General features: G+C 53.3%; 7 protein-coding genes across 7 annotated transcripts; 6 read left to right on the top strand and 1 right to left on the bottom strand.

Moving 5' to 3' along the window:
• Positions 1-617: 617 nt before the first annotated feature.
• P170DRAFT_199598 (uncharacterized protein) lies at positions 618-1630 on the top strand. The gene has a single exon (XM_024842754.1). It carries the CDS (start codon positions 817-819, stop codon positions 1366-1368), a length of 552 nt encoding a protein of 183 aa, XP_024703201.1. The 5' UTR covers positions 618-816; the 3' UTR covers positions 1369-1630.
• Positions 1631-2293: 663 nt separating this feature from the next.
• P170DRAFT_437612 (DNA-binding protein creA) lies at positions 2294-4116 on the top strand. The gene has a single exon (XM_024849409.1). The coding sequence runs from the start codon at positions 2768-2770 to the stop codon at positions 4055-4057; it is 1290 nt and encodes a 429-aa protein (XP_024703200.1). The 5' UTR covers positions 2294-2767; the 3' UTR covers positions 4058-4116.
• A 1031-nt stretch (positions 4117-5147) lies between these two features.
• P170DRAFT_437611 (uncharacterized protein) lies at positions 5148-6702 on the top strand. The gene has a single exon (XM_024849408.1). It carries the CDS (start codon positions 5601-5603, stop codon positions 6240-6242), a length of 642 nt encoding a protein of 213 aa, XP_024703199.1. The 5' UTR covers positions 5148-5600; the 3' UTR covers positions 6243-6702.
• A 611-nt stretch (positions 6703-7313) lies between these two features.
• Positions 7314-8068, top strand: P170DRAFT_360027 (U6 snRNA-associated Sm-like protein LSm1; the record flags this gene model as incomplete). Its single annotated transcript, XM_024844396.1, has 4 exons — positions 7314-7497; positions 7594-7662; positions 7720-7835; positions 7895-8068. 4 exons carry the CDS (start codon positions 7314-7316, stop codon positions 8066-8068), a joined length of 543 nt encoding a protein of 180 aa, XP_024703198.1.
• Positions 8069-8236: 168 nt separating this feature from the next.
• P170DRAFT_199525 (uncharacterized protein) lies at positions 8237-8700 on the top strand. The gene has a single exon (XM_024842753.1). It carries the CDS (start codon positions 8404-8406, stop codon positions 8656-8658), a length of 255 nt encoding a protein of 84 aa, XP_024703197.1. The 5' UTR covers positions 8237-8403; the 3' UTR covers positions 8659-8700.
• Positions 8701-8856: 156 nt separating this feature from the next.
• On the top strand, positions 8857-13395 carry P170DRAFT_410265 (mRNA-binding protein RRP12). Its single transcript, XM_024846840.1, has 3 exons — positions 8857-9007; positions 9106-11016; positions 11072-13395. Exons 1-3 carry the CDS (start codon positions 8945-8947, stop codon positions 13022-13024), a joined length of 3927 nt encoding a protein of 1308 aa, XP_024703196.1. The 5' UTR covers positions 8857-8944; the 3' UTR covers positions 13025-13395.
• A 1298-nt stretch (positions 13396-14693) lies between these two features.
• Positions 14694-15855, bottom strand: P170DRAFT_360019 (uncharacterized protein; the record flags this gene model as incomplete). Its single annotated transcript, XM_024844395.1, has 2 exons — positions 14694-15194; positions 15280-15855. 2 exons carry the CDS (start codon positions 15853-15855, stop codon positions 14694-14696), a joined length of 1077 nt encoding a protein of 358 aa, XP_024703195.1.
• Positions 15856-22146: the final 6291 nt, after the last annotated feature.

Here is a 22146-nt window from a genome sequence, read left to right as displayed (position 1 = left end):
GAAATCATTCCGGGCACTGCATTAGTAGGCGGTGGATCTGGGGGATTGCGGAGTTCATTTCCCGATTTCCCCTTGATTAGCCGTGACGTTATTTATTGAATGTTATTTTATTTTATTTTATTCTGTCCGATATTCGTGACGGCGGTCCAGAGTCATGATTAGTGATGAGAGCCATCATTACGCAAGCCTACTTCTTTGTCCAATTGCCAGTGCCTGGCCCGATGAAACAATGCAGGGCGGTCTTGGAGGGGTTGTCGGCGGCAGGGTCCAAGGTTCCATCGGGGGAGGCCCTTTAGTAACGGGTATTAGTCGGGCGTGGAGGGAGATTTGTCAACGTGAAGGTAAAAAACAAATCGATTCGACCGGCTAATTGGAGCTGGCAGCCTTAGCAGACGCCCAGTTGCCACACCTCATCGCCGGGGTGAAAGGAATCTGCCTGCTCTACCTAGGCAATCTTCCCGCTCTAGACTCCCGCGTTGCCCGATGCGGGTTTCTGAAAGAACGTGAAAACCTAGGGGATCGATGATGATGCTATCGCGTTCCTTGGGTCCTCATAAAGACTGTCTGGTCGACAGGAATGTGTGTGACTCATTAACCATCAGCCCGGGCAGTCTTTAAAGCCTTAAAATGTGGTCTCTTGCCGTCACCCGCATTGGGTCGCATCCCGGGTTATTTTCGTGGACTCCAGGCCAGCCAGTGGTTTTGCAGCGACAGCCTCATCGGACATTCTCGACCGATGATGAATGATGAAGTATTGGATCTCGCCCATCGTATGACTTTTTGGCACCCGCGCGGCCTGCCCTGCATCGACCGCCGATGATCGACGCAATCCGTCACACCGGGGATTGCCTTCTTCCATTCCATAAACCGGTTCCTTTTGCTGGGCTGGAATTCTACTGCTCGCGGGTGTCCAACCATCGACCGATGGCGGGTCGATCAGCTGGTCGAGACCATCTTGATGCTCTCCGTCGAACAATCTGCCTTTCCCCGGCTCTGCCCCGGGGGATTGTTGTTGGATGTTGGGGAAAGCAAAGGACCGATAAGCACGGCCAACATCACAGGGAAACTGATAAATCATACATAATACGTAGGCTAAATCCCACGACAGAAAAGGGAAGGTCGTTCTTGGGGGTCGTCATCACCTCATTTCATCATCATCACCGCCCAAGATGTTATCATCCTCAACCCCCATTATCGGGGACCACCCTCACCCTCCTTTGTCCCCGTCGGCGCTTCCTTGAATCCTTCACCCTCTTCATTCGACCACATCATGCTTACGACAGGGCCGTACACGGGGTCTCAGATGATAAGGAACAAGCCCTCGATCATCACATGGTAGGGACGAGGGCCTCTTGTTCTCTTTCTTGAGACCGAGACGACGGAAAACACAAAAACACAAAAACACGAAAACACAGAAACACAAAAAAAAACACAAAAGTCGCGCTTGGCCCGTAGGCTACCCGGACATCTCCATGTTTGCCAGGTCGCCTATGGAGCGGATTCTCCAGATTCCATCCGCGATAGCCGGTTCGGAGCTTTTGGACGGGACGTTCGTTACCATTTGGATACGTGGAAACGTACCAAACGGAGGACGTACGGCGCAGAGAAGGGGACACGCACTTCTCCAGATCCCACAGCCACTTCTGCAGTTCCAGTTTCTACTCCGTAATCCCTATTGATTTTAGTCTGCCCCACATTTCTTTTTCGTTTTTCTTTTTTCCCTCCCGGTCAGTCAGGACTCAGTAGTTGCTCCGTAGTGGCTCTTTTTTTTTTTTTACTCCGTAAACACCCTGCGTGTCCGAAAAGAATGAACGGCCATTGCCTTCCCCCCTAAGAGTAGGCAGCAAATGATGGTGCCCTTCCACTTCACTGGTATGATAAAAATAAGATACTTCAGCCTCTTAGAAGAAGACAAGACAAAACGAAGTTACAAGGCAGACAAAAAAACAATATTTCCCCCACTGAGAATCGGCTTGGGAGAATCTCCAGCCGATCTGAGTTGAGCACGTTCTTTTTTTTTTTTTTTTTTTCTTTTCTTTTTGCCCCCCCGATATTCCTCCCCACACATAGTACTTAGATTTTTTTTTTTCTTTTTCTTTTTTTTTCTCCCTACATTTTTTTTTTTTTTTTCGCATTTTTCTTTTTTCTTTTTTCCTTTTTTTTTTCTTTCCTTTTTTCCTTCCCTCCCTTCTCTTCGCCGATTCCGATAAACCCCCCTCCCCTAGCACTCTTCTTCTTCCTCCCCTCCCCCGAGCTCCGTTTCTTTCTTATTCCCCCTCCATTCCTCATTCCACTTCTTCCGACGCTCCTTTTTATTTCTTCCTCTCCCCAGATCGTCTTCTCCAGATTTCATCTCTTCCCATCTCAACTTCCTTTGTTCGACCTCAACTTTCTTGGCTCGCCATACCTATCATTCCGGCTCTCTTCCCGCCACCGGCTTGCTGCACACTCTTCTACATTCCACACCTTGCCTGCGTTGGAAGATCCCTTCTCTCGCTTTCAGCTAGTTCAGACTGTTGCATCAGTTATCGCATCCTCGCTTTCTGCCTCATCGCAAAGTCTCCGACCTATCCCTGCGGTGACATCCTATCATCGTGCCAAGCATCCAATCCCGGGGCGTTGATCGACTTGCCGATTTAGCTCCCTGTCGCGACGAATCCTACGTCGCCTCGGCTTCTCATCCCTTCTGAACGTGCAATTCCTTCAAAACTCCCGACTCTGTCCCACTTTGGCTACCCCCACGGAGTTGATTTAGGAGGAGCTTCACATGCCGACGCCGGCCGCTTCAGTGGATTTTTCTAATCTACTGAACCCCCAGAACAACACGCAGACTGCCTCTGCCCCCTCCACCCCTGTGGACAGTTCTAAAGCAGCTCCCTCTACTCCTTCGAGTACTCAGTCCAATCCAGCCATGGCCTCGTCTGTTAGCCTATTACCTCCCCTTATGAAGGGCGCTCGTCCCGCAACGGAGGAAGTGCGCCAGGATCTTCCCCGACCCTACAAGTGTCCCCTCTGCGATCGCGCTTTCCATCGCCTGGAGCACCAGACCCGACACATTCGCACCCACACGGGTGAGAAACCGCACGCGTGTCAGTTCCCTGGCTGCACCAAGCGCTTCAGTCGCTCGGACGAGCTCACTCGCCACTCGAGAATCCACAACAACCCCAACTCCCGACGGAGCAACAAGGCCCAGCACTTGGCTGCTGCCGCTGCCGCTGCCGCTGGACAAGATAATGGCATGGTCAACAACGCGGGCTCAATGATGCCCCCGCCGAGTAAACCCATGACTCGATCCGCCCCTGTTTCGCAGGTCGGCTCTCCCGACATCTCCCCCCCTCACTCTTTCTCCAACTATGCCGTTCACATGCGGTCGAATCTGGGACCTTACTCGCGCAACACCGACCGGGCTTCGTCTGGAATGGACATCAACCTGCTAGCCACGGCCGCGTCTCAGGTGGAGCGTGACGAGACCTTCAACTTCCAAGCCGGTGGTCCGCGCAACCCGATGTTCACCTCTCGTCACCACGGCAATGGCCGATTGCCGTCGCTCTCTGCCTACGCAATCTCCCACAGCATGAGCCGCTCGCATTCGCACGAGGAGGATGATGGTTACTCGCATCGCGTTAAACGCTCGAGACCTAATTCTCCTAACTCTACTGCCCCCTCTTCGCCCACTTTCTCCCATGACTCTCTTTCTCCCACTCCCGATCACACCCCCTTGGCGACTCCCGCGCATTCTCCGCGGTTGAGGCCTCTCGGCACCAATGAGTTGCACTTGCCGTCGATTCGCCATCTCTCGCTCCACCACACCCCTGCGTTGGCCCCCATGGAGCCGCAGCCGGAGGGCCCCAACTACTACAGCCCCGGCCAGGGCCACGTTGGTCCCAGCATCAGCGATATCATGTCGAAGCCCGATGGAACGCAGCGCAAACTTCCCGTGCCCCAGGTCCCCAAAGTGGCCGTGCAGGACATGCTGAACACGCCAGCTGGATTCTCCTCCGTCTCGTCGTCGACGAACAATTCGGTCGCCGGAGGAGATCTTGCGGATCGCTTCTAATTCGATCACCGCATGTCAGCTTTTCCTGTGTAAAAAAAAAAAAATTTGGATTCCAAAAATATTATACGCGCTACGAAACGAATAGACTTCTTGTGCATTTACAGTGTGGTTCATGGGCATCCTTGGTGTCGGGTGATTGGTTCATTATTTTCTTCAAGTTCATACGTTTTGCGCGGCGTCTTTACCGATAGACGGATGGGATTTCTTTGGTTTTTGCCCTTCTATACTCACATTCTGCCTTCCCTTCGCCTTTTATTTATATCACATTACATTCTCCCATCTTTTTTTGATTCTCCTTACATTAACCTTCTTGACTGTACCGTTTCCAATCAGAACTTGCTATTCAGCCTTTTTCTTTACTCTGTTCTCCTCTCCAAGGCTGCGGCCTCAAATAATTCGATTTCCACCCTCTCTCCATTTTCTATTCAATTCATGTCCCATAGTTTCTTTAGATTTCAGAACAACCCAGCAGGATGGGCAGGCCAACACAAAATAAAGAAAAGTTTTGATTACCAATTTTGATCTTATCTATCCAGTAGTATCTCCCCTCTAGTCATGATAGCGGGAGGCCTAGTGATCATGCATGGACTGTATGTACATGCTTTCAGTGTAGGTAGTCATTCACGCGCGGATGGAAATCCGGATTCCGTCAGCGCATGACACGGTCACGGACTCGAGATGATCTACAGCGAAGTTACTCTCGAATGGGTTTTTGTTATCTCACTCCGGAGTAGTAGTCAGGTCGGTAGGATCGAGAAGACGCTCTGGGGTTGCCTGAAAGATATGGCAGCAGAGGCATGTCGCGTATGGTACGGTACGGTACTAAGAAGGCCCAAACCAACACACAAAGAAGAATTGGAATTACTGGAGGGAACTAAAAAAAGAAAAGAAACCCAGAAAAAGAAAAACTAGTTTGCTTTTCAGCTGCCTCAACCTTTGGGCTGAATGGCCCTGACCGTGAGTACTGAGTCCCTGCCTTTGCCATGTTCGCACGGAGGCTCAAAGCCGCTCTATCTTGTTGGCCGCCAACTTCCCCTCTTTCCATCTCGGCTCATCTGTATTGGACCGCATGATGCTCCAGATGGTTCCTCTCGTCCTGCCTTAGCCGGGCATCTTGACGGTGTCTGCCTATCTGACGCTGGTATCCTGATAAAAAATTGATAAAAACAAAGGTAACGAGATGAGATGCCTTCCCTGTGTGTTTTCCACCTTGGCGCTACTCCCCCCCGCTTTGGCAAGTCGCCGCTGGAGCATCGGGGAAATGGCGACATGATAGCAAAACCATGGCCGGGGCTTGTCCTCCTTAATCGCCGCTCATAGACTAAGCATGTGGGCACAGGATTCGCACGGACGTTTTATTCTCCGGATCGACTGGCATCCAGGCTGCTCCCCCGTGCTTCTGGTGCGTCTCTCGGACTAGAGGTCTATCCTCCTGCCATCAGGGAACACCCGGCGTACCTTGTTGACCCGGGGCGTGAGAAAGGCACGCGAAGTCATCGTAGCAGGGAGAAAGGGAGAAACCACACAGTATTGCCAAAGAAACATGCCGCCCTCGATGGTTGTCCCGTCTCTATCGAGCGACAACGCATCGGAAGCCTCCTCGTCGACCAGCCTGTCCCTGGACACGAGGTGGGCGTCCGGCATCGCAGGCCAAGATATCCTCGAGGACGACGGCACGGGGGCCCTTGTCGTCCCTTCTCACCGCGCGCGTCTCCAGCAGCACATATACATCTGCCTCTTCCACATCCTGGACTGCCATCACACGTTTGATGACCCCGATCAGTGGAGGACCCATGTATACAGCCATTTTCGGACCCACGAGCCCCCTCGCACGGCGCGCTGCCCTCTGTGTCCGACGGTGCGGTTCAGCGACACTCCCACCGACAAGGGCTGGGATCTCATGCTGGACCATGTGGTCGGCGCTCACTACCAGCAGGGCCAGACGCTTGCCGGCAGTCGCCCGGATTTCGAGCTGATGCAGTACCTCTACCGGCTGCGCATCATCAGCGTCGACCAGTTCAAAGTCATGCAGATGCCGCCGCCGCCGTCGAGTCCCGCATATCACCGATCGCAGGAACCGGTCCGGGCGAATATCGGCTCGTCAGACGAACCATATTGTGCTCCGTATAGTCGGCGGCGAGAGGAAAGAGTGCGGGGCCAGCGTCGAGGGGTGAGCGTTGCGTAACAAGGCAGACGAGGCGGTGTTGAGTATCCCTTGCAGGGAGAATATCGATGTTGGCTGGGGTGATTGCAATCCGTCAATCGCTCGTTCGTTCACTTCATGGGAATACGCTTCTTTACCTGCCGATCTTCTCTCACGTTTTCTTTCTCTTCTGGATCTTCTTGGCTTGGTATTTTGGCCGCACCGAGAATTCATGACTGGCACCTTCTTTCGGCGATTCTATTAGTCGTGTTTCTGTAAATATTTTGGGACATTCGGGGTTTACTTACTTTGATCTGGACGGCCGTGGGGTATGCTGCTTACTGACAGACATGGCCTTGTTCAATGACTCATGTCGAATTCTGTAAATCATGTTTATCGATGGAAAATTTGTTGGAGATTGAACCTTGTGCGGATCTGACTCTCAGGCGCTTTCAGAGACGGGGCAAATTGCTTTGCATCCAGACAGGAGGCAGGAGACTAGGAGGGCTCCGAACTCGAAATCAACATCTTCCCAGTACCCCTCTAGTGATATTTCCAAGATCTACATTAGGGAGTCTCGGTGAGACTTCATATCTGATACATCGCATTTCCCCGCATGGTCTGGGTACGGGATGGATAGGCGAGGGCGTCTTCTACACACACTGGGGGTCCAATTGCAATGTCCATGGAAAATCGGTAGTGTCATTAGAGGAGAATAGATCTATGAACTATTGCTATTTCCCCCGAAGTGATCCTCGAGTCCTGACCTGGTCGAGTGTATAGTTAAGGCCGCGATATTCCCCGGGCGGCAGACAAACAAGACAAACACCCCGGTCGAATCCCGCATCGCTCTGTAGTTTGTTCACACCATCCTTTCTCTCATTTGCCTTGCTCCAGCGCAGCTTACCTTGAGCTCCAAGTTGTTCAATCACCGTGGTTGCAGAATGCGAGCATCTCGAGCTCTATCCATTCTTTGAGTATTATCCGATCCCCCCGAAATTCCGACCGAGTACCGTCTCCCTAGAATTGACGCCGCAATCGTCGCTTGCCCACCAACCCCTCCTCGACCCAACATTCACCAACTTCCATTCCACATATTCGCACTCAATTAAGATGGAGCGCCTTTCGATCAATGACCCTCCAGCTGGTCCTCAGCATGGCAACGCGCCCCCGGGGTTCCCCCCGCAGCAGCAGCAACAGCAGCAAAATAACACGCTGGGACCGATGTCGCATGGTCCGCCGCAATTACCCCCGCAAATGTTCACCACTGCTGCTCAGCTGTTGGATTTGACGGATAGTATGTTCTGGTTCTTTTGGTGCTGTCGCGCGCCTCTATCTTGACCTCATAAGGTTGAGAGGCTCTTTTTTTCTCCCCGGCTAACCGGCACTGCAGAGAAACTCGTCCTAGTTCTGCGCGATGGAAGAAAGTTGATTGGAGTGTTGAGAAGCTGGGACCAATTCGGTAGGGAATACTCGCGTCGCCTCTCGTTTCGCCCGTCTAACGTCATCACCTCTGCAGCGAACCTTGTTCTTCAGGATACCATCGAACGAATGTATGCGGGCAACCTCTATGCCGACATCCCGCGGGGTATTTTCCTGGTCCGAGGAGAGAATGTGTTGCTTCTGGGTGAAATCGTATGCATTATACCCTCGAAAAGAGTGGCGTTCCACGTGCTGACAATGTGTTACCGCAGGACCTTGACAAGGAAGACGAAATGCCAACGACGGTTCAAAGAGCCCCCTTCCAGGAAGTGTTCGAGTTGAAGAAGCAAGAGGACGCGCAGCGGAAAACGGGCGACAAGAAGCGCCAGGGTAAACTCCAGTGTCTTGGATTCGAGCCCGAACACAGCGGAGAGATTCTGTTTTAAGCGTCGTGTACGAACTTTCTTTTTGTTTTATGTCGCGTCTCTTGTCTGCGTCGCTACATCCGACAATGGCGCGAAAACTAGCCTATCGGCTGTCTTTGTCACTTCGAGAGCTAGCATAGCTCTCGAGATGATTGGTGGTCCGAGATTTCAAATGCAAACGAGAACGCTCTTCGGGTCCGCCGTTGCTGTCGGACCCCGTTCCCCGACCGTGCACTTTGACGGTGCCAGGGAGGGGAATGCATGAGAGTGATCTTAGGGCTCCGTTGGGCCTACAATCGGGCTATCGTCGACCGTGTGGTTGGTAACCCTTCGGTGATGAAAGGGTTGGTTGATAGATGAGGAAGATCGAGAACTTTGGTGGACCTGGCCGGCAAGCAGAAAGCCGGTGGCTATGCTTGATGATCATTATGTCTTATTATGCCCTTTCTTCCCTTTGTTTTCTGCTCTTGATATTCTTTTCTGTTGTATTCAGACAAAACCATCGATATGAACTGGCTAGCAGTCGGAACCGGCGTAGGGGCCACACTTGGGAATCCGATGAAAACAAGTCCATGAGAGGATCGAGAGTACTGGCAATCAGCAATGATTAAGAGGAAGAGTCTACATGCAAATGCAGCAATTGGAAGTCTACTGGTAATTCACAACAGATCAGTAGAAGAACTGCCGTGACGATCAACTGCTATCGATAGCGATGCCAAGACTTGCCGTACCTTTTTTTTTTTTTTTTTTTTTCTACTGATTAAAATTCCATTCGGATCGCTCGAGAAAAAAAAACTCTCCGCATCCACCAAAGAAACAACTTCTTTCTTTCCCTTCCCTCTGAACACCCCCTTCTGCTTACGACTTCTCAACTGCCTGTTGGTCGATCTGCCCGTCATGGCGACCCTGGCGGAGAAGCTCGAGAAGATCAAGTCTCCCAAACTGCAGAACCAGCACCATGTAAGTCCCGCCTTTGCCCAATGGTTCGATTCGATCATTCAATCTATCTGCTGGCTCCTTCGCGAAAATAATCCCTTTGCTGATATTTTCCCTCCAAGACCGCCGTGGTTCTCTCCGCAGTCGAGGATACTCTCCGCGATCAAAAAGCAGACTTTTCTGCCACAGCCTACTTCGCCGCACTGCTCGCTCTGCTATCCCAGTCGCTGTCCACCACGCAAGGAATTGTGAACAAGGACTTGGCAACCTCCGTCGTCTACCTGCTCGACATCACCACTGGCTACGTCCCCGCGTCGATCCTCCGCTCCAAATTCTCCCAGATCCTTACCAGTCTTGCGCCGGCTCTTTCGCTGCCCGAAGTTGAAGCCCCGCTGCTCCGGCCTTCGATCGGCTGCCTCGAATCGCTGCTCATTGCTCAGGATGCGGCCGCTTGGAACCTCCCACACACCCAGATCGGTCCGCGTCGGGCCATTGCCGGCCTTCTGAGTCTGGCCGTCGACCACCGCCCCAAGGTGCGCAAGAGAGCCCAGGATGCTCTGATTCAGGTCCTCAAGTCGCCTCCCCCGAGTCCCTCGCTCGACCACCCCGCCGCCGACATGTGTGCGGAGACCGGCATGCGGACATTGGGCGACAGCATCGCCGCTGCATCCAAGCAGAGACGCGGCCGCAACGACCCCCACAGCCGAGAGAACCACGATCCCTTGGTCATCCATTCCCTGCAGCTAGTGAAGACCGTCGCTACCGCGTCGGGCGGATGGCCCAGCAAGAAGATCGAGCCGCTTTGCGAATTGCTGATGAACGCCTCTCGGTCGACCAACGAGTACATTACGATGGGCGCGTTCGAGGTGTTTGAGGTCATCTTTTCCAGCATGGCCAATGAGTTCTCGTCCTCGAAGCTGCCCCGTCTGTTGGACGCCATTTCGGAGCTGAAGCCGGCGCAGAACGACTCCCAGCTGCTTCCGCCCTGGATCGCGGTCCTGTCCCGCGGCTACGATGTGTCTGCGCAGATCAGCCCCGAGGATACCTTCGAGAAATTGCCCACCTTGTTCAACATGATCTCCAGCTATTTGGCTTCCCCGTCGAGCAACATCCGCGTGTCGGCGTCCGAGTGTTTGGTCTCGTTCCTGGCCAACTGCATTCCCAACTCTGTTATCATCGAACCGTCGGTCTACGATGAAAAGACCCTGGAGAAACTGGCGAAGGCTGCGACCGATCTGCTCTCCGTCAAGTATCAGGCTGCGTGGGCCGAAGTGTTCAACGTGTGCTCGGCGATGTTCGACAGCTTCAAGTGGCGCTCGAGCCCGTTCTTGGACACCATTGTGAAGACGGTGGGAGAACTCCGCAGCAACGAATCGTTCCACGGCAAGAAGGAGGCGGATCAGGTTCTCGGCAGCGCCGTTGAAGCCATGGGTCCCGAAGCAGTCCTGGAGATCCTGCCCTTGAACATCATCGAACAGAAGGCTGGCCAACCAGGCCGTGTCTGGTTCCTTCCTGTTCTCCGTGACCATGTCACCAACACGAACCTCGCTCACTTCCGCGCCCAGCTCGTTCCTCTGAGTGAAGCGCTCTACCAGAAGATGGTGGACTTCAGCTCTGCGGAGAAGCCCGTGGAGACCAAGATCTTCGAGACGCTTGTCCAGCAAACCTGGGCGGTGCTCCCCGGCTACTGCGAGCTTCCCTTGGATCTGGTGGAGTCGTTCGACCAAGGCTTTGCGGAGCTTCTTTCCAACGTGCTCTACAAGCAGACCGATCTGCGGGTGGATATCTGCAGGGCCCTCCAGAACCTGGTCGAGTCCAACCAGGCCATCTTGTCTGTTGAGACGGAGGGCGATGACTTGATTCTTCAGCGAAGAATCACGAAGGCGGCCGCCGCGAAGAACATTGCCCACCTGGCCGGGTTCGCTAGCAACCTGCTGGCTGTGCTGTTCAACGTGTACAGCCAGACACTCCCGCACTACAGAGGGTATATCCTTCAGTGCATCAACGCCTATCTGAGCGTTACCCCTGAGAAGGTTCGTCCCAAACTGAGTCTTCCCAAATGACATCACTAATACCATTATGCTATAGGAACTGAACGAGACATTTACCCGTGTCACCACGATGCTCGAGTCGTCGGTTGCCTCGGAGCAGGAAGCACACAAGCAAGGCCATCAGCAGGGCGGTTCCGGCGACAAGATGCCGCCCACCTCCCACACCCTGATCGACCTGGTCATCGCCATGTCGATCTACTTGCCTCGCGAGAGCTTCGCCAACCTGTTTGCCCTTGCCTCGGCCGTCCTGAACGGGTACACTGGTGATCAGCAGCTGGTCAAGAAGGCCTACAAGCTGATTCCTCGGTTGGCTTCGACGGAGACTGGATGCGCTGCCCTTCGCGAGCGAAGCGTAGAGCTGCAGACCCTGATCCTTTCGACCGCCGATAAGACGCCCGCATCGGCTCGTCGGGACCGCATGCTCGCCGTCCACGAGCTCATCACCTACCTGCCCACCTCCGATCTGCACTTCATTCCCTCCGTCCTCTCCGAAGTCGTCCTGGGCTGCAAGGAGAGCAACGAGAAGGCCCGAACCGCCTCCTTCGATCTGCTCATTCACCTTGCGAAGAGAACCGCCGATTCCGAGCGCAACCCCCCCGGCACCATGATCCGCAACGGAATGGTCCCCCACATGCCCGACGACGCCCCCGACGCTCCTGCTACGATCGAGGAGTTCTTCACCATGGTGTCTGCTGGTCTGGCCGGTAGCTCGCCTCACATGGTCGCCGCGTCCGTTACGGCGCTCTCGCGCCTGTTCTTCGACTTCCACACCGAGATCCAGCCCGCCATGCGCAACGATCTCGTTCAGACCGTGGAGCTCTTCCTTACCAGCAACAACCGCGAGATCGTCCGATCGGTGCTGGGCTTCGTCAAGGTCGCCGTCGTCGTGCTCCCCGATGAAAGCCTCCGCGCCCGCCTGAGCACCCTGGTGCCCAACCTGATGGTGTGGAGCAAGGAGCACAAGGGCCGTCTCCGCAGCAAGGTCAAGGGTATCCTGGATCGCCTGATCCGACGCTTCGGCGCTCCCCCCGTGGAAGAGCTGGTCGGCGAGGCCGACCGCAAGCTGGTGGTCAACATCCGGAAGCAGCGCGAGCGATCCAAGAAGAAGAAGAAGGAAGGCGCGCTGGCCGGTGAAGAGGATGAGGACGAGGACGAGGCCGGCGAGACCGCCAAGAACACGGCCGCCAACGCCAAGGGCGGCCGCACGTACAACAACGCCTTCGACAAGGCCGTCTACGACTCCGACTTCTCCGACTCGGACGACGACGCCAGCGAGATCGACTTCGACGAAGAAGGCGTCAAGGGCGGCCGTCGCGCCGGCGGCAAGAAATCCAAGCAGAGCGAGCAGTACATCCGCGAGACGTCGCCAGAGGACAACCCGCTCGATCTGCTGGCGTCCGACGCCCTGGCCAACATCTCCACCACCAAGCCCAGCGTCCGCTTCCTCAACACCGGCCCCGGGTCGCGTCGCAAGCACTCCGCCAAGGTCGACGCCGACGGCCGTCTCATCCTGGGTGACGGTGACGGCGACGAGATGGATCTGTCCGGCGAAGGCGCGGGCGGCGAGAGCGGCGTCAACGCCTACGTCGCGGCCGTCAGCGGGCCCGACGCCGTGCGCCGCGGCCAGCGCGGAAAGGTCAAGATGGGCCAGAACCAGCAGAAGAAGAAGTTCCAGGGCGCCGCCGACGAGATGGATATGGATGAGGATGACGCCGCCGCCATCGCGTCCAGGAATTCGGGTGGCGGTCCCCCGGGTCGTCGTGGTCTCGGCATGCCCAAGGTTCACGGCGCCAGTGAGGGACGCGTCCAGAAGCGCTTCAACGACAACGGACGAGGCGGACGAGGTGGACGGGGTGGCGGACGAGGTTTCGGACGAGGAGGTGGTGCACGAGGCGGTGCCGGACGAGGCTTTGGTGGACGAGGTGGTGGTGGCGGACGAGGCGGTGGTGGACGGGGTGGCAATCGATTTGGAAACGGACGACGAGGATAGAGGAAGAGAAGGGAGGGGGAAAAACAATATCCAATTTCGAATTGAAACGACGTTGATGAAACAGACAACAAATTCCAACCACAAAAGCAAAAGCAACGCTATGCAAAAAGCAAAACAGTACCCAGTACCCTTGGTTTGGGTTCTCACTCCATCTTATGTCCTTTTTTCTTTTCTAATATCATACATATTTCTCATCTGATGTCATTGTCATTGTCATTGTCATATCCTATCTTGATGGTATTATTCCGGCTTCCAGACAGATTGGTTGGTTCGGTTTGATTTGTGACTTTTCTAGGTATCTTTATACCCTTGAAGTTTTGTTTGTTTCTGTATTTATCTGCTTTATTCTCGTTCAATAAAAAGTATATAATAAAACCAAGGATTAAACCCAACTCCAGCATAGACTCCAACTAGCAATCCGCACCAACTAGTTCGTAGTTCGCGGACGGAAGCATCCGCCCCCGAAACCCAGACCAGACCGATTATCGATCCGAACATCTCGATCGATCAGCATCTCCGGATCGGACATCTCACTAGTTCGATAGATGAATTCGTTGTCCCTAGCAAATAACAATCAACTACTGCAGTTTGCTGACACTAGACCGGACTAGCCCTCTAGGTTGCAAGTAACTACGCCGCGTCCGGAGTAGCAATCACGCAGACTGCAGGGTATCGACTATCGTATCAGCCCGGGCCCGAAAGATGATAGATCAGATCGTCCGAGTCACTCACTTACTCGCTCACTCGATCGAAATTAAATTTCTAGGGCTGCCCGGCCTTTCCTACCTTACCCTGCCCTACCCTGCTTAGCCAGTCTAGGTGGTTTAATCCTGCGGCGCGCTCGTCTCCTTTCTTTCTTTCTTTCTTCCTTTGTCGTCGCTGTCTCCGAGTCTTGTGTCCTTTTACTTCTCCTGATCGCATCTGATCTGATCTGATCGGTCGGTGCTCAGAAAAAGAAATCCAAATGCGAACTCGAATCCGAAACAACCCCGAAACAAGCGGCAGACCCTGCAATCCAAACAACTCGGACAAAGAGAAGACCAAAAGATATTAAATTAAATCCAGGCCATTTACATTTAGCAAGAAAGGAGAAAACCCCAAAAGATAAGAAAAAAAAAGACCAGCCTGGGTATCAATTCTTCAAGTGATAGAAGTACAGTACACACAGAAATTCCCTTCGGTGATTTCGACGACGATTATCCATTTCCCGTTTCCGTGTTTGGGCCTGCATGCAAACTGTGCCGATTTTGCCTGATATTCTCTTGGCTGTGATTTCTCTTTCTCTTCGGTTGGGTCGAAAGTCGTCTCTCGCATCCGTCTTTCGGAAGGATTCGATAAGATAACCAAGAGAAAAAGGCAGGCGGGTAAGAAGCAGGCAACAAATCAACGCCCCGGCGCCGGTACGACCATTTCCAACTCCGGTACACTCACGCATGAATCAGATTAAAAGGATATAAAAAAGACGAAAAGGCTTCAAAAGATCATTCCACACATCCCAAACATTGGTATCATGCCAACGTCAAAACAAAAATGTTAATCAAGAATAAACCAGGATGAAATCACGCTGGATAACAGATGACAGAAAAGGGGGGATATCCAAAATAAGGAGGAAAAAAAATACTATGAAATCGAGGTAAAAGGTAAGAGGTGATCATCAGATGGCGGGTTTTTAGCGAGGCGATGTTCGAGCCTTGCCTAACCATGTATGCCACCATCGGGCGACCCCGAGAACAGCCGCTCGGCCGTCGTCTTTCCGCTCCGTGCCATCGGGATTGCCAAGTACCATAGCGAATACCCAGAAGAACGCCGCGGTCCAGACGAGAAGGAAAAACGCCATGGAGAGCAGAGACGACAAGAGCAGGACTGCCACGAGGCCGCCTACGGAATAGGACTCGCACGGATTTGAAGCCGGTCGGTCCGGATCATTGTTATAGATCGATTGCGTCGAGGCCGATCGAAACGAGGATTTGCGCAGGCACACCAGTCGCTCGTGGATATGCAGCTGCGGGACGAGGAGATCGCATAGCTGCGCGCGGAACGAGGTGGATCGGAGGTAGGGAATGCAGGAGCAGAGACGAAAGGGGGCGGTGAAGACGACGAAGAACAGGCCGAAGACGGTGTATAGAGATGCACATAGTGAAAAGATGGGCACCGGCAGGGACAGTCGAAACTAAAAACATTCGCAAGATGGTTAGCAACGATGGAACATTTACCACCCCTCCGCGGACCAACATGACATGAAAGGGAAAGCTCACCAGCATCAGCAATGCGTCCTGGCTATCATCCGCCAAGGGTTCTTCGTCATGGATCGGCCGTTTGTGAACGCGAGGTGCACTATGATGGTGGTTGTCGCCAGACATGGATGACGAGTGATCGGTCCAACTTCCACGAACCCTATCTTCCTTCCGGGATGCCCCGTTAGTATACGACGCCGGGATCGACGCAGATCCATTCTCTCGGCGGGACGGAGGGACGGACACCGGAGCCACGGCCGGCAGGTCGGGGTCTGGGTATATCGACTCCCCCGGCTGTGGCTGCTGGTAGTGACGCGGCAAGCGGTGCAACTCCTGCGGATGTTGGTGACGATAAGAGACATTCCACGAATCCGGCGGAACGGACTCGGGAGCGGTGTCTTCAACCGAATTGAGTTCTGACGGAGGGTAGACGGCCGCCCCCTGCTTGGAACGAGTAGGATCCGATGGGGAGTCCGATGGATAGTGCGCTGCAGGAGGAACCGCGGGAGCCGTGGAAGGGTCGTGGAGGGATGTCGTCATGAGGTGACCATGATCTTGGTAGTAGGCGGGCGAATGGGTCATCTCCGGCTGCCTCATGATGGGCGGAGACCAGGGAATCGAGGGAGGGAGAGACAGTGAAGCAAACGAATATCTTCTCGCTCTCTCTCTCTCTCAGACCCCCTTGAGAAGTCGTTTACGGCGGGAGAAGCACAAGGTGGTACAAAGGCGCACACAGAGCGACAGGGACAAGCTCACCGCATGGCTTCACGCGCAAGGGGCATCACTTGTTCGGTCCTTAGGGCAAGGGTTTTTTGTCGGTCGATCCCTCCAAAAGCAAAGCAAGGCGGTGGGGGAGGGGTGGATTCAATCAGAGGTGAAAATATGGGGAGATAGGGGGGTGGGAGGAGCAGCAGCAGCAGCAGGACGGAGGCCGGGCGATAGGGAGGGGGGGACCAGGACCAGGAGGAGCGGAGGGAGGAAACCAGGAGACTTATAGGACTGCCATGGAGGCGGTCCAAGACAACAGATGCAGAGCGGAAACCCAAGAAAAGGACAAGAACCAAGAGAAAAAGGCCAGTCTTGTCGAGGGTGACTGCAGCGGAAGGGGTAAGTCTTTCTTCTGGCTTTTTTGTTGCCAAGACGCCCAGCTGCCGAGCCCTTGGCATGGACGACGTCAAAAAGAGTCACATAAATTCATCCATGGCGAAGGGAGACGAGGTTCCAAGGGAATTAGACTTCGTGAGAAGGAGACCGAGAGACGGTCATGACGAGGAGGCCGCGAGCAGACAACGTTCCATCGTGAAGATGCGGGAAGAGCCGCTAGACGATGAAGAATGATTTATTCCTAGGGAGAAATAGATTGAAGGAAAGAAAGAGGAACGAGTGGTTGGAATGCGGCGCCCGGCCCAAAACGAACGAACGCGGCTCGTAATTACAATACCGTCCGCCAAGATGCCAAGAGGCTGCGGGGATTATCGCGGCGCCTGCTGCAGCGCTGATTGGCCGATCGGGGCCAAAAATCCGCCCGTGATCCGCGTTCGGAGGTTGGATGCGCGGCTTGGCGGTATTACCACCCGATCTGGCGCGGTAACCAGGCCGTACGGTACCGTACCTGACCAGGTAGTGCTGACGCCGGTTTCACCAGTGGACACCTGGTCTTGCAGGCTGCCCATCTGTCTACGCCCTGGTCAACGGGGACTAGAGTTACCACGCTGCATGTCAATCAACCCCCTCTGATTGGGACGTCGGCCTCAATCTCCCATCCCCTCTCCGGCACTGGTCCTCGTCGACCTCGGAATGGCCACGCCCTCCGCAAACAAACGCCGAGCCACTCGCCGAGCCCTGCCGAGAGATTGGCACCCTCGCTCCGCAGGCCGTCTTTGCCGGCCTGCTGCAGCTGCCTTCGTGTATGAGTGGTGCAATAAGCCAATAAATTAGGTAATCGCTCGCATCTGCCTTCGTCGTGGCTTGTCTTTGTTTCGTGTCCAGCTCGTTGTTAGTCTCCAGCATGTCGATCCGGTCCGTGATACCTTACTTCCAACGTTGGACGTGACTCACTAGCCGCCTAGTTCTGGTCCTTTCTGGAGAGTCTCAAATAAAAGGGGGAACGGGCATACGTATATCCTGGACCCTCTCGCTACCTTCCTTTGAATCCTGATAATGACAAGCCGGAATCACGAGCGTTGGCGACCGATGAAACCCCCTGACTGGAGCCCAGCCCCAGCGCCCCGGCCAGTCCCTCGGAAGTCGTCCACCCAGATCTCCGCATCACTGACATGTGGCCTTGGGGCGTGGCAGCGAGCGACCAGGTAGAGTCATCTTCATCATCGATGATTACCCTTGGGCGGAACTATGCGACGATGGCAGCCCTCTTCGGGTTCTGGTCGGTCCTTGTACCACCGGTCCATCTCTCATCCCGCCTCTGGGCAGCTATTTCGGTTGGTTCATTTATATCTCGCAACTGCTCCAGCTTCTCTTGGCCATGTTGCCTAGATCTTGGAAAGGTCCGCTCGCTCTTGGCCCGGGGCGACGAAGATGCGACGAGTCGCAATGAGCGACGCGGCTGCAGAGCACGTCGTACAGCGTACATGGTTTTAGCTCTTCGTATGGGGCGCATGTATCCGTATCTCGCTCGCTTCCCTATCGGTACACAGAGCTTCTGGTTGATTGAAGCGCGAAAATTCCTCGTAGGTGCATGCGGTACCTTATCTCGGCGAGAGGGGAGCGAGTCGCTTGACAGTTCATCCCTCCCCCAGAATGAATCCCTATCTATGCACAAGTGGAGTCGAATGAGCATCTCATGATCTGCTGCGATAGCGTCGCACTGAGAAAAGTAACCACCTGCCAAGATCTGCCCGATCGGCGTCTTGCTCATCTATTAAGGTCTTGACGAACAGACAGACAGGCAGGAGAAATTAATCCAGAAGTAAACCACAGGGCGCGAACCTGCAGGCGGTCTGGACAACGCGATGCATGCCCAATCAGTCCCCGTGTAGCGGTGTAGATACGGGGAAGGCAAAAGAACAAAAAGAACTCCGCGGCGGACAATTACGACGACTTTCCGGAGATTTATAGCAGCCAAGAATTGGAGCGGATCCGAGGAGAACTCCTGAAATCACTAGGTCATACTCTGGAGCCGGTTGACACGGTTCAAGGATCGACTGGAGACCAGTCCCATCTCTCTCTCTCGCTCACCTCTCGCGGCTCTACCAAGAACGGCGGTTCTTGGTCTATTCTTGGGACCAACTACCAGGCATCCGATAGGGCTACCAGAAATTCGTGATTGATATACTACGTAGTACGTACGAAGTAGATTGATTGACCCTCCCAGGTCTGATCAGAACTTGCCGGTTTGCCGAATGATGCTAGCGAGCCTGCTAGCCAGTTAGTTAGTTTCCTCTCCCCTAGTAACCGCCTGCCCTACGGCCTTTGCCGAGTCTTTTGAATTCTCTAGTCTCTCCGGGCTCCCCTCTTCCTACGCAGTTCTCCACTCGTTTCAGAGTGAGGGAACGGGCGGCATGGCGATATTTCTCTTTCATAATGATAAATGAATCGACCCTCAGCATAAAATCCTTCCTTCCCCCAACGAACCGGCCCAGCAAATAACCGAAACGAGTATATGCAATGGTTGTCAAGGCACTGAATATCTTCCAATCATTCATTCATTCATACCTGCATACTACGCATACGGAGTACTACCTACTGCTCCTCGGAAGTGACTCGCTAAATCTTCATCAAATCCCGAATCCCGAGGAGACAAGAATGTGACAAGGGACGAATTCCTCCCCATGCCAATCATGAACCCCATTGTCTAATTGCCCCCTCGTCCACTCGCAACGCTCCCCAAAACCGGATTCTGCACGCCCTCCGATGTATGTATGTGCGTAGGAGGCCAACGGTGCGGAGGGGGATCGTCCCCCAAGTGAGGAGTCTGTGGGCCAGGGTTCCATCCGCAAGGCCCATTCAGCCTTAACGATTACTACGGCGCATGCGTCTGGCTCTTGCCAATCCCTGGGGTGATATATCGCATATCGGATTGGATTCTTGTCGTTCTTGTCGAGAGGGGTTGAGACTTGTCCTCTTGGGGTTTCCTCGGTTCGTGCTTTGGGGTTATTTTAACTGTTCGCATGATCAATTCTCCAGCGTTGCCCTCCCCAGTGTGGAACAAGAAAATAAAAATAAACATAAAAAAGGAAAGAGACAAAGCAAGAAAGAAACCCGAGATAGAGACCTCGAGAATCGCCGGTTTACTATGTTTATCCACCTACATACATGCCTTCCTGTCCACATGCAAGGAGCCAAGTGGAGACGATAACACATCAACCCGCATAATCATTCCCCTGCATCTGAGGGCATTTACGGCGCTCGATGAGTTCATGGCTGCGGTATGTCTGATTGCTGGAAATTGTTTACTTTTTCTTCTCTTTCGCTCTTTCTATTTCCCCCTTTCCCCCTCCCCTTTTGTGTTCCCTTTCTTATCGTGGCCCGCAAAGGATCCATACATACTCAGTAGACAGGTTCGACGATCATCGTGATGAATGCTTAATCGATGACGACTGTGGATGTAGCTGCCATGTTCCTTGCTGCGGTGGGACGGTGGCTGTTTGGTCATGCTGGGGTACATACTGACTTGGGTACCTGTGTCTGAATGGCCGGTTCCACGTAGATAAATTTGTAGTTGTATTCAAGAAGGGTGTATATGATTATTACAGTCCTGTCTTTGACAACTCAGGGCAATGTCTATGAGGGAATATTCCTTAGCAACAAGTTTCTGTCACTATTCTAACAATGTACGCATTTATCTATACCATCAATAGAATTGCATCGATAATCTATATCGACCCCTACTCACATGCATGATCTGAAGAGCAAGCCATCGGCGAGATAGACGGCGACAGTTCGACTCCCAAACAAAGTAACACTCCAAGTCCCTCACACATCGCCCTTTGGAGTCAACCGCGGCCAGGCCAGCTCCCCACCGTTCCTATCCTAGTGATACAGTCATGGCCATAGCTCCCGTGCTATTCCACGCGATGTACGGAGCACACCACCCCTTCTCGGTGCGCCTTTTTTAATAGATGATGTCAGTCCGCAGCATGTCTATGTAATATACAGTGGTCTATCGCGTTGGTGTCCATGTTGGTGTCATCGGTAAGGGATAGCGATTAGACGACTAGGGTTTTGCCCTGGGGTTGGGATCGAACGAGATAAACGAAGAAATGTGGTATACTGGCATGTTCTCTTTGCTACGCCTTGTTCATTGTATCTGTTGTACAGAGGTTGGGGCTGGGGTTGGTTCGGGATTCAGGGATATCTGCATTTTGATTGAAGTCTGACATGCGTTAGCTTTGGGGGCGTTGGCGAGATGTTGTGATTGTTTTGTGAATGGCTGTCTAATGATCTGAAGTGGTGTTACTACTAGGTAGTTCAGAGCGATCCAGAGGATGGATGTGAGTCTTTCTTGAAGTGCATGGAATATATACACAAGTTCCTCCCGGATCAGACAGTCTGAAAACGCCCCGAAAGAGAAAAGGAAAAGACCAGGGAGGTCAAACATTATTCCAATAATTAATCATCGATTTCTCAAAACTCGGGTTACTTTATTTACGACCCCTAACTCCATAAAAAGCATCACGATGTCAACCTGCAAACTCCCCCATCTTGCCGCGTTGATCAGTGGAGCACTATCCATTTTCCATGCAAGGACTGATCCCGACCGGTTCAAGGCAGACTCACCACACAAGGGATCTATTATTGATCGTGTCAAGTCCACGATCCGATCAGATGCCTAGTTTAAGTCATGTTTTACCTGTTTATTTATTTGTTGCGCGGTAATCTTCCCCATTAATCTTGGCGCGCGAGGTATTTCAGATCCGGCCGGTTGACGACCCTTGTTCGCTGCGAGGAATCCGAAATCCTTCCAGGCTAACGCCGCTGGTCAGCCATTGCGGGCTTTTCTGTGAGACATTCCTACTTCTCCTAGATTGGGGATTGGAATTCCTTTTTTTTCTCGCGGGAAAAAAAAAAGAAAAAAGAAAAGAAAAAAGAAAAAAAAGTAGCACTGCCGTACGAGTTGCAAAAGCAGAAGCACTAAAGAAGACTGCATGCTGTGGTGTAACCTGATCAGCGTACCGCACTTCAAGTGACAGTTTGGGTGGGTTTGAATCCGCGGTAGAGGTGTTGTTGCCCACGACTTGGCTGGGCTTCATGTTTGACTTCGCTGGTTTCGGGTCGCAGGAGGGCTCTGTGCGTATGCATATTGCAGACTTGACCTTGACCGAAGGTGGTAGGGACCAGTACTTGTACGGTTGCCGAACAGCAATCAACCAGATCATGCTGTGATGCATAAAATCGAGACAGGGCAACAAAAAAAGAGGACGCTCCGACCAAGTAAGGCAGTAGTTACTGTCTGTGGTTTCCGTTGTTTGCTTGCCCTTGTCCCAGTCATCATGGTGGTACAGACGATCAGAAAAAGCCAGAATTAAAGAAACCTGTCCTACGGTATTCGTGCTGCTGCTTCACCCACACCCACAACCCATCCCCCTCGACCCCTGCTCGTCCTCCTCTCTTTCCCTTTCTCCCCTCCGCCCCTCTCTTTCCTCTATTTACCTGCCTACCTACATACACACGTACAGGATGTAAGTCCTCTGTCGTGTACCCATGCACAATGCATGGTGTAGTCATGTTCGACCCTGTCGAAACTACATGAGCACGGCGCGCGGCTGTACGTGCATCGAAGTACAGACCCAACCGAGAAGGTACCCGGAGGGAGGAAGAGCAAGGATCCCTGAGCCGGAAGATGCCATCTGGATGCTAGATCCCTACCTCAGGAGCATTGTTCGCTGGCTGCTGCATTTGCATTTGGCCAAAGCTTAATGGTCCTCGGGG

Source organism: Aspergillus steynii (assembly GCF_002849105.1).
Source record: "Aspergillus steynii IBT 23096 chromosome Unknown P170scaffold_5, whole genome shotgun sequence".
NCBI classification, from domain to species: Eukaryota; Fungi; Ascomycota; class Eurotiomycetes; order Eurotiales; family Aspergillaceae; genus Aspergillus; species Aspergillus steynii.
Note: the sequence above shows the minus strand (reverse complement) of the source record. Positions and strands in the feature narration are given on the sequence as shown.

Excerpts from the sequence above, each read along its gene's own strand:
- P170DRAFT_199598 (XM_024842754.1), top strand. The coding sequence starts at position 817 with ATGATCGACGCAATCCGTCACACCGGGGATTGCCTTCTTCCATTCCAT.
- P170DRAFT_437612 (XM_024849409.1), top strand. The coding sequence starts at position 2,768 with ATGCCGACGCCGGCCGCTTCAGTGGATTTTTCTAATCTACTGAACCCC.
- P170DRAFT_437611 (XM_024849408.1), top strand. The coding sequence starts at position 5,601 with ATGCCGCCCTCGATGGTTGTCCCGTCTCTATCGAGCGACAACGCATCG.
- P170DRAFT_199525 (XM_024842753.1), top strand. The coding sequence starts at position 8,404 with ATGAGGAAGATCGAGAACTTTGGTGGACCTGGCCGGCAAGCAGAAAGC.
- P170DRAFT_410265 (XM_024846840.1), top strand. The coding sequence starts at position 8,945 with ATGGCGACCCTGGCGGAGAAGCTCGAGAAGATCAAGTCTCCCAAACTG. Across the intron at positions 9,008-9,105 it reads AACTGCAGAACCAGCACCAT|ACCGCCGTGGTTCTCTCCGC; the intron begins GTAAGTCCCGCC and ends TTTCCCTCCAAG. Across the intron at positions 11,017-11,071 it reads TGAGCGTTACCCCTGAGAAG|GAACTGAACGAGACATTTAC; the intron begins GTTCGTCCCAAA and ends ATTATGCTATAG.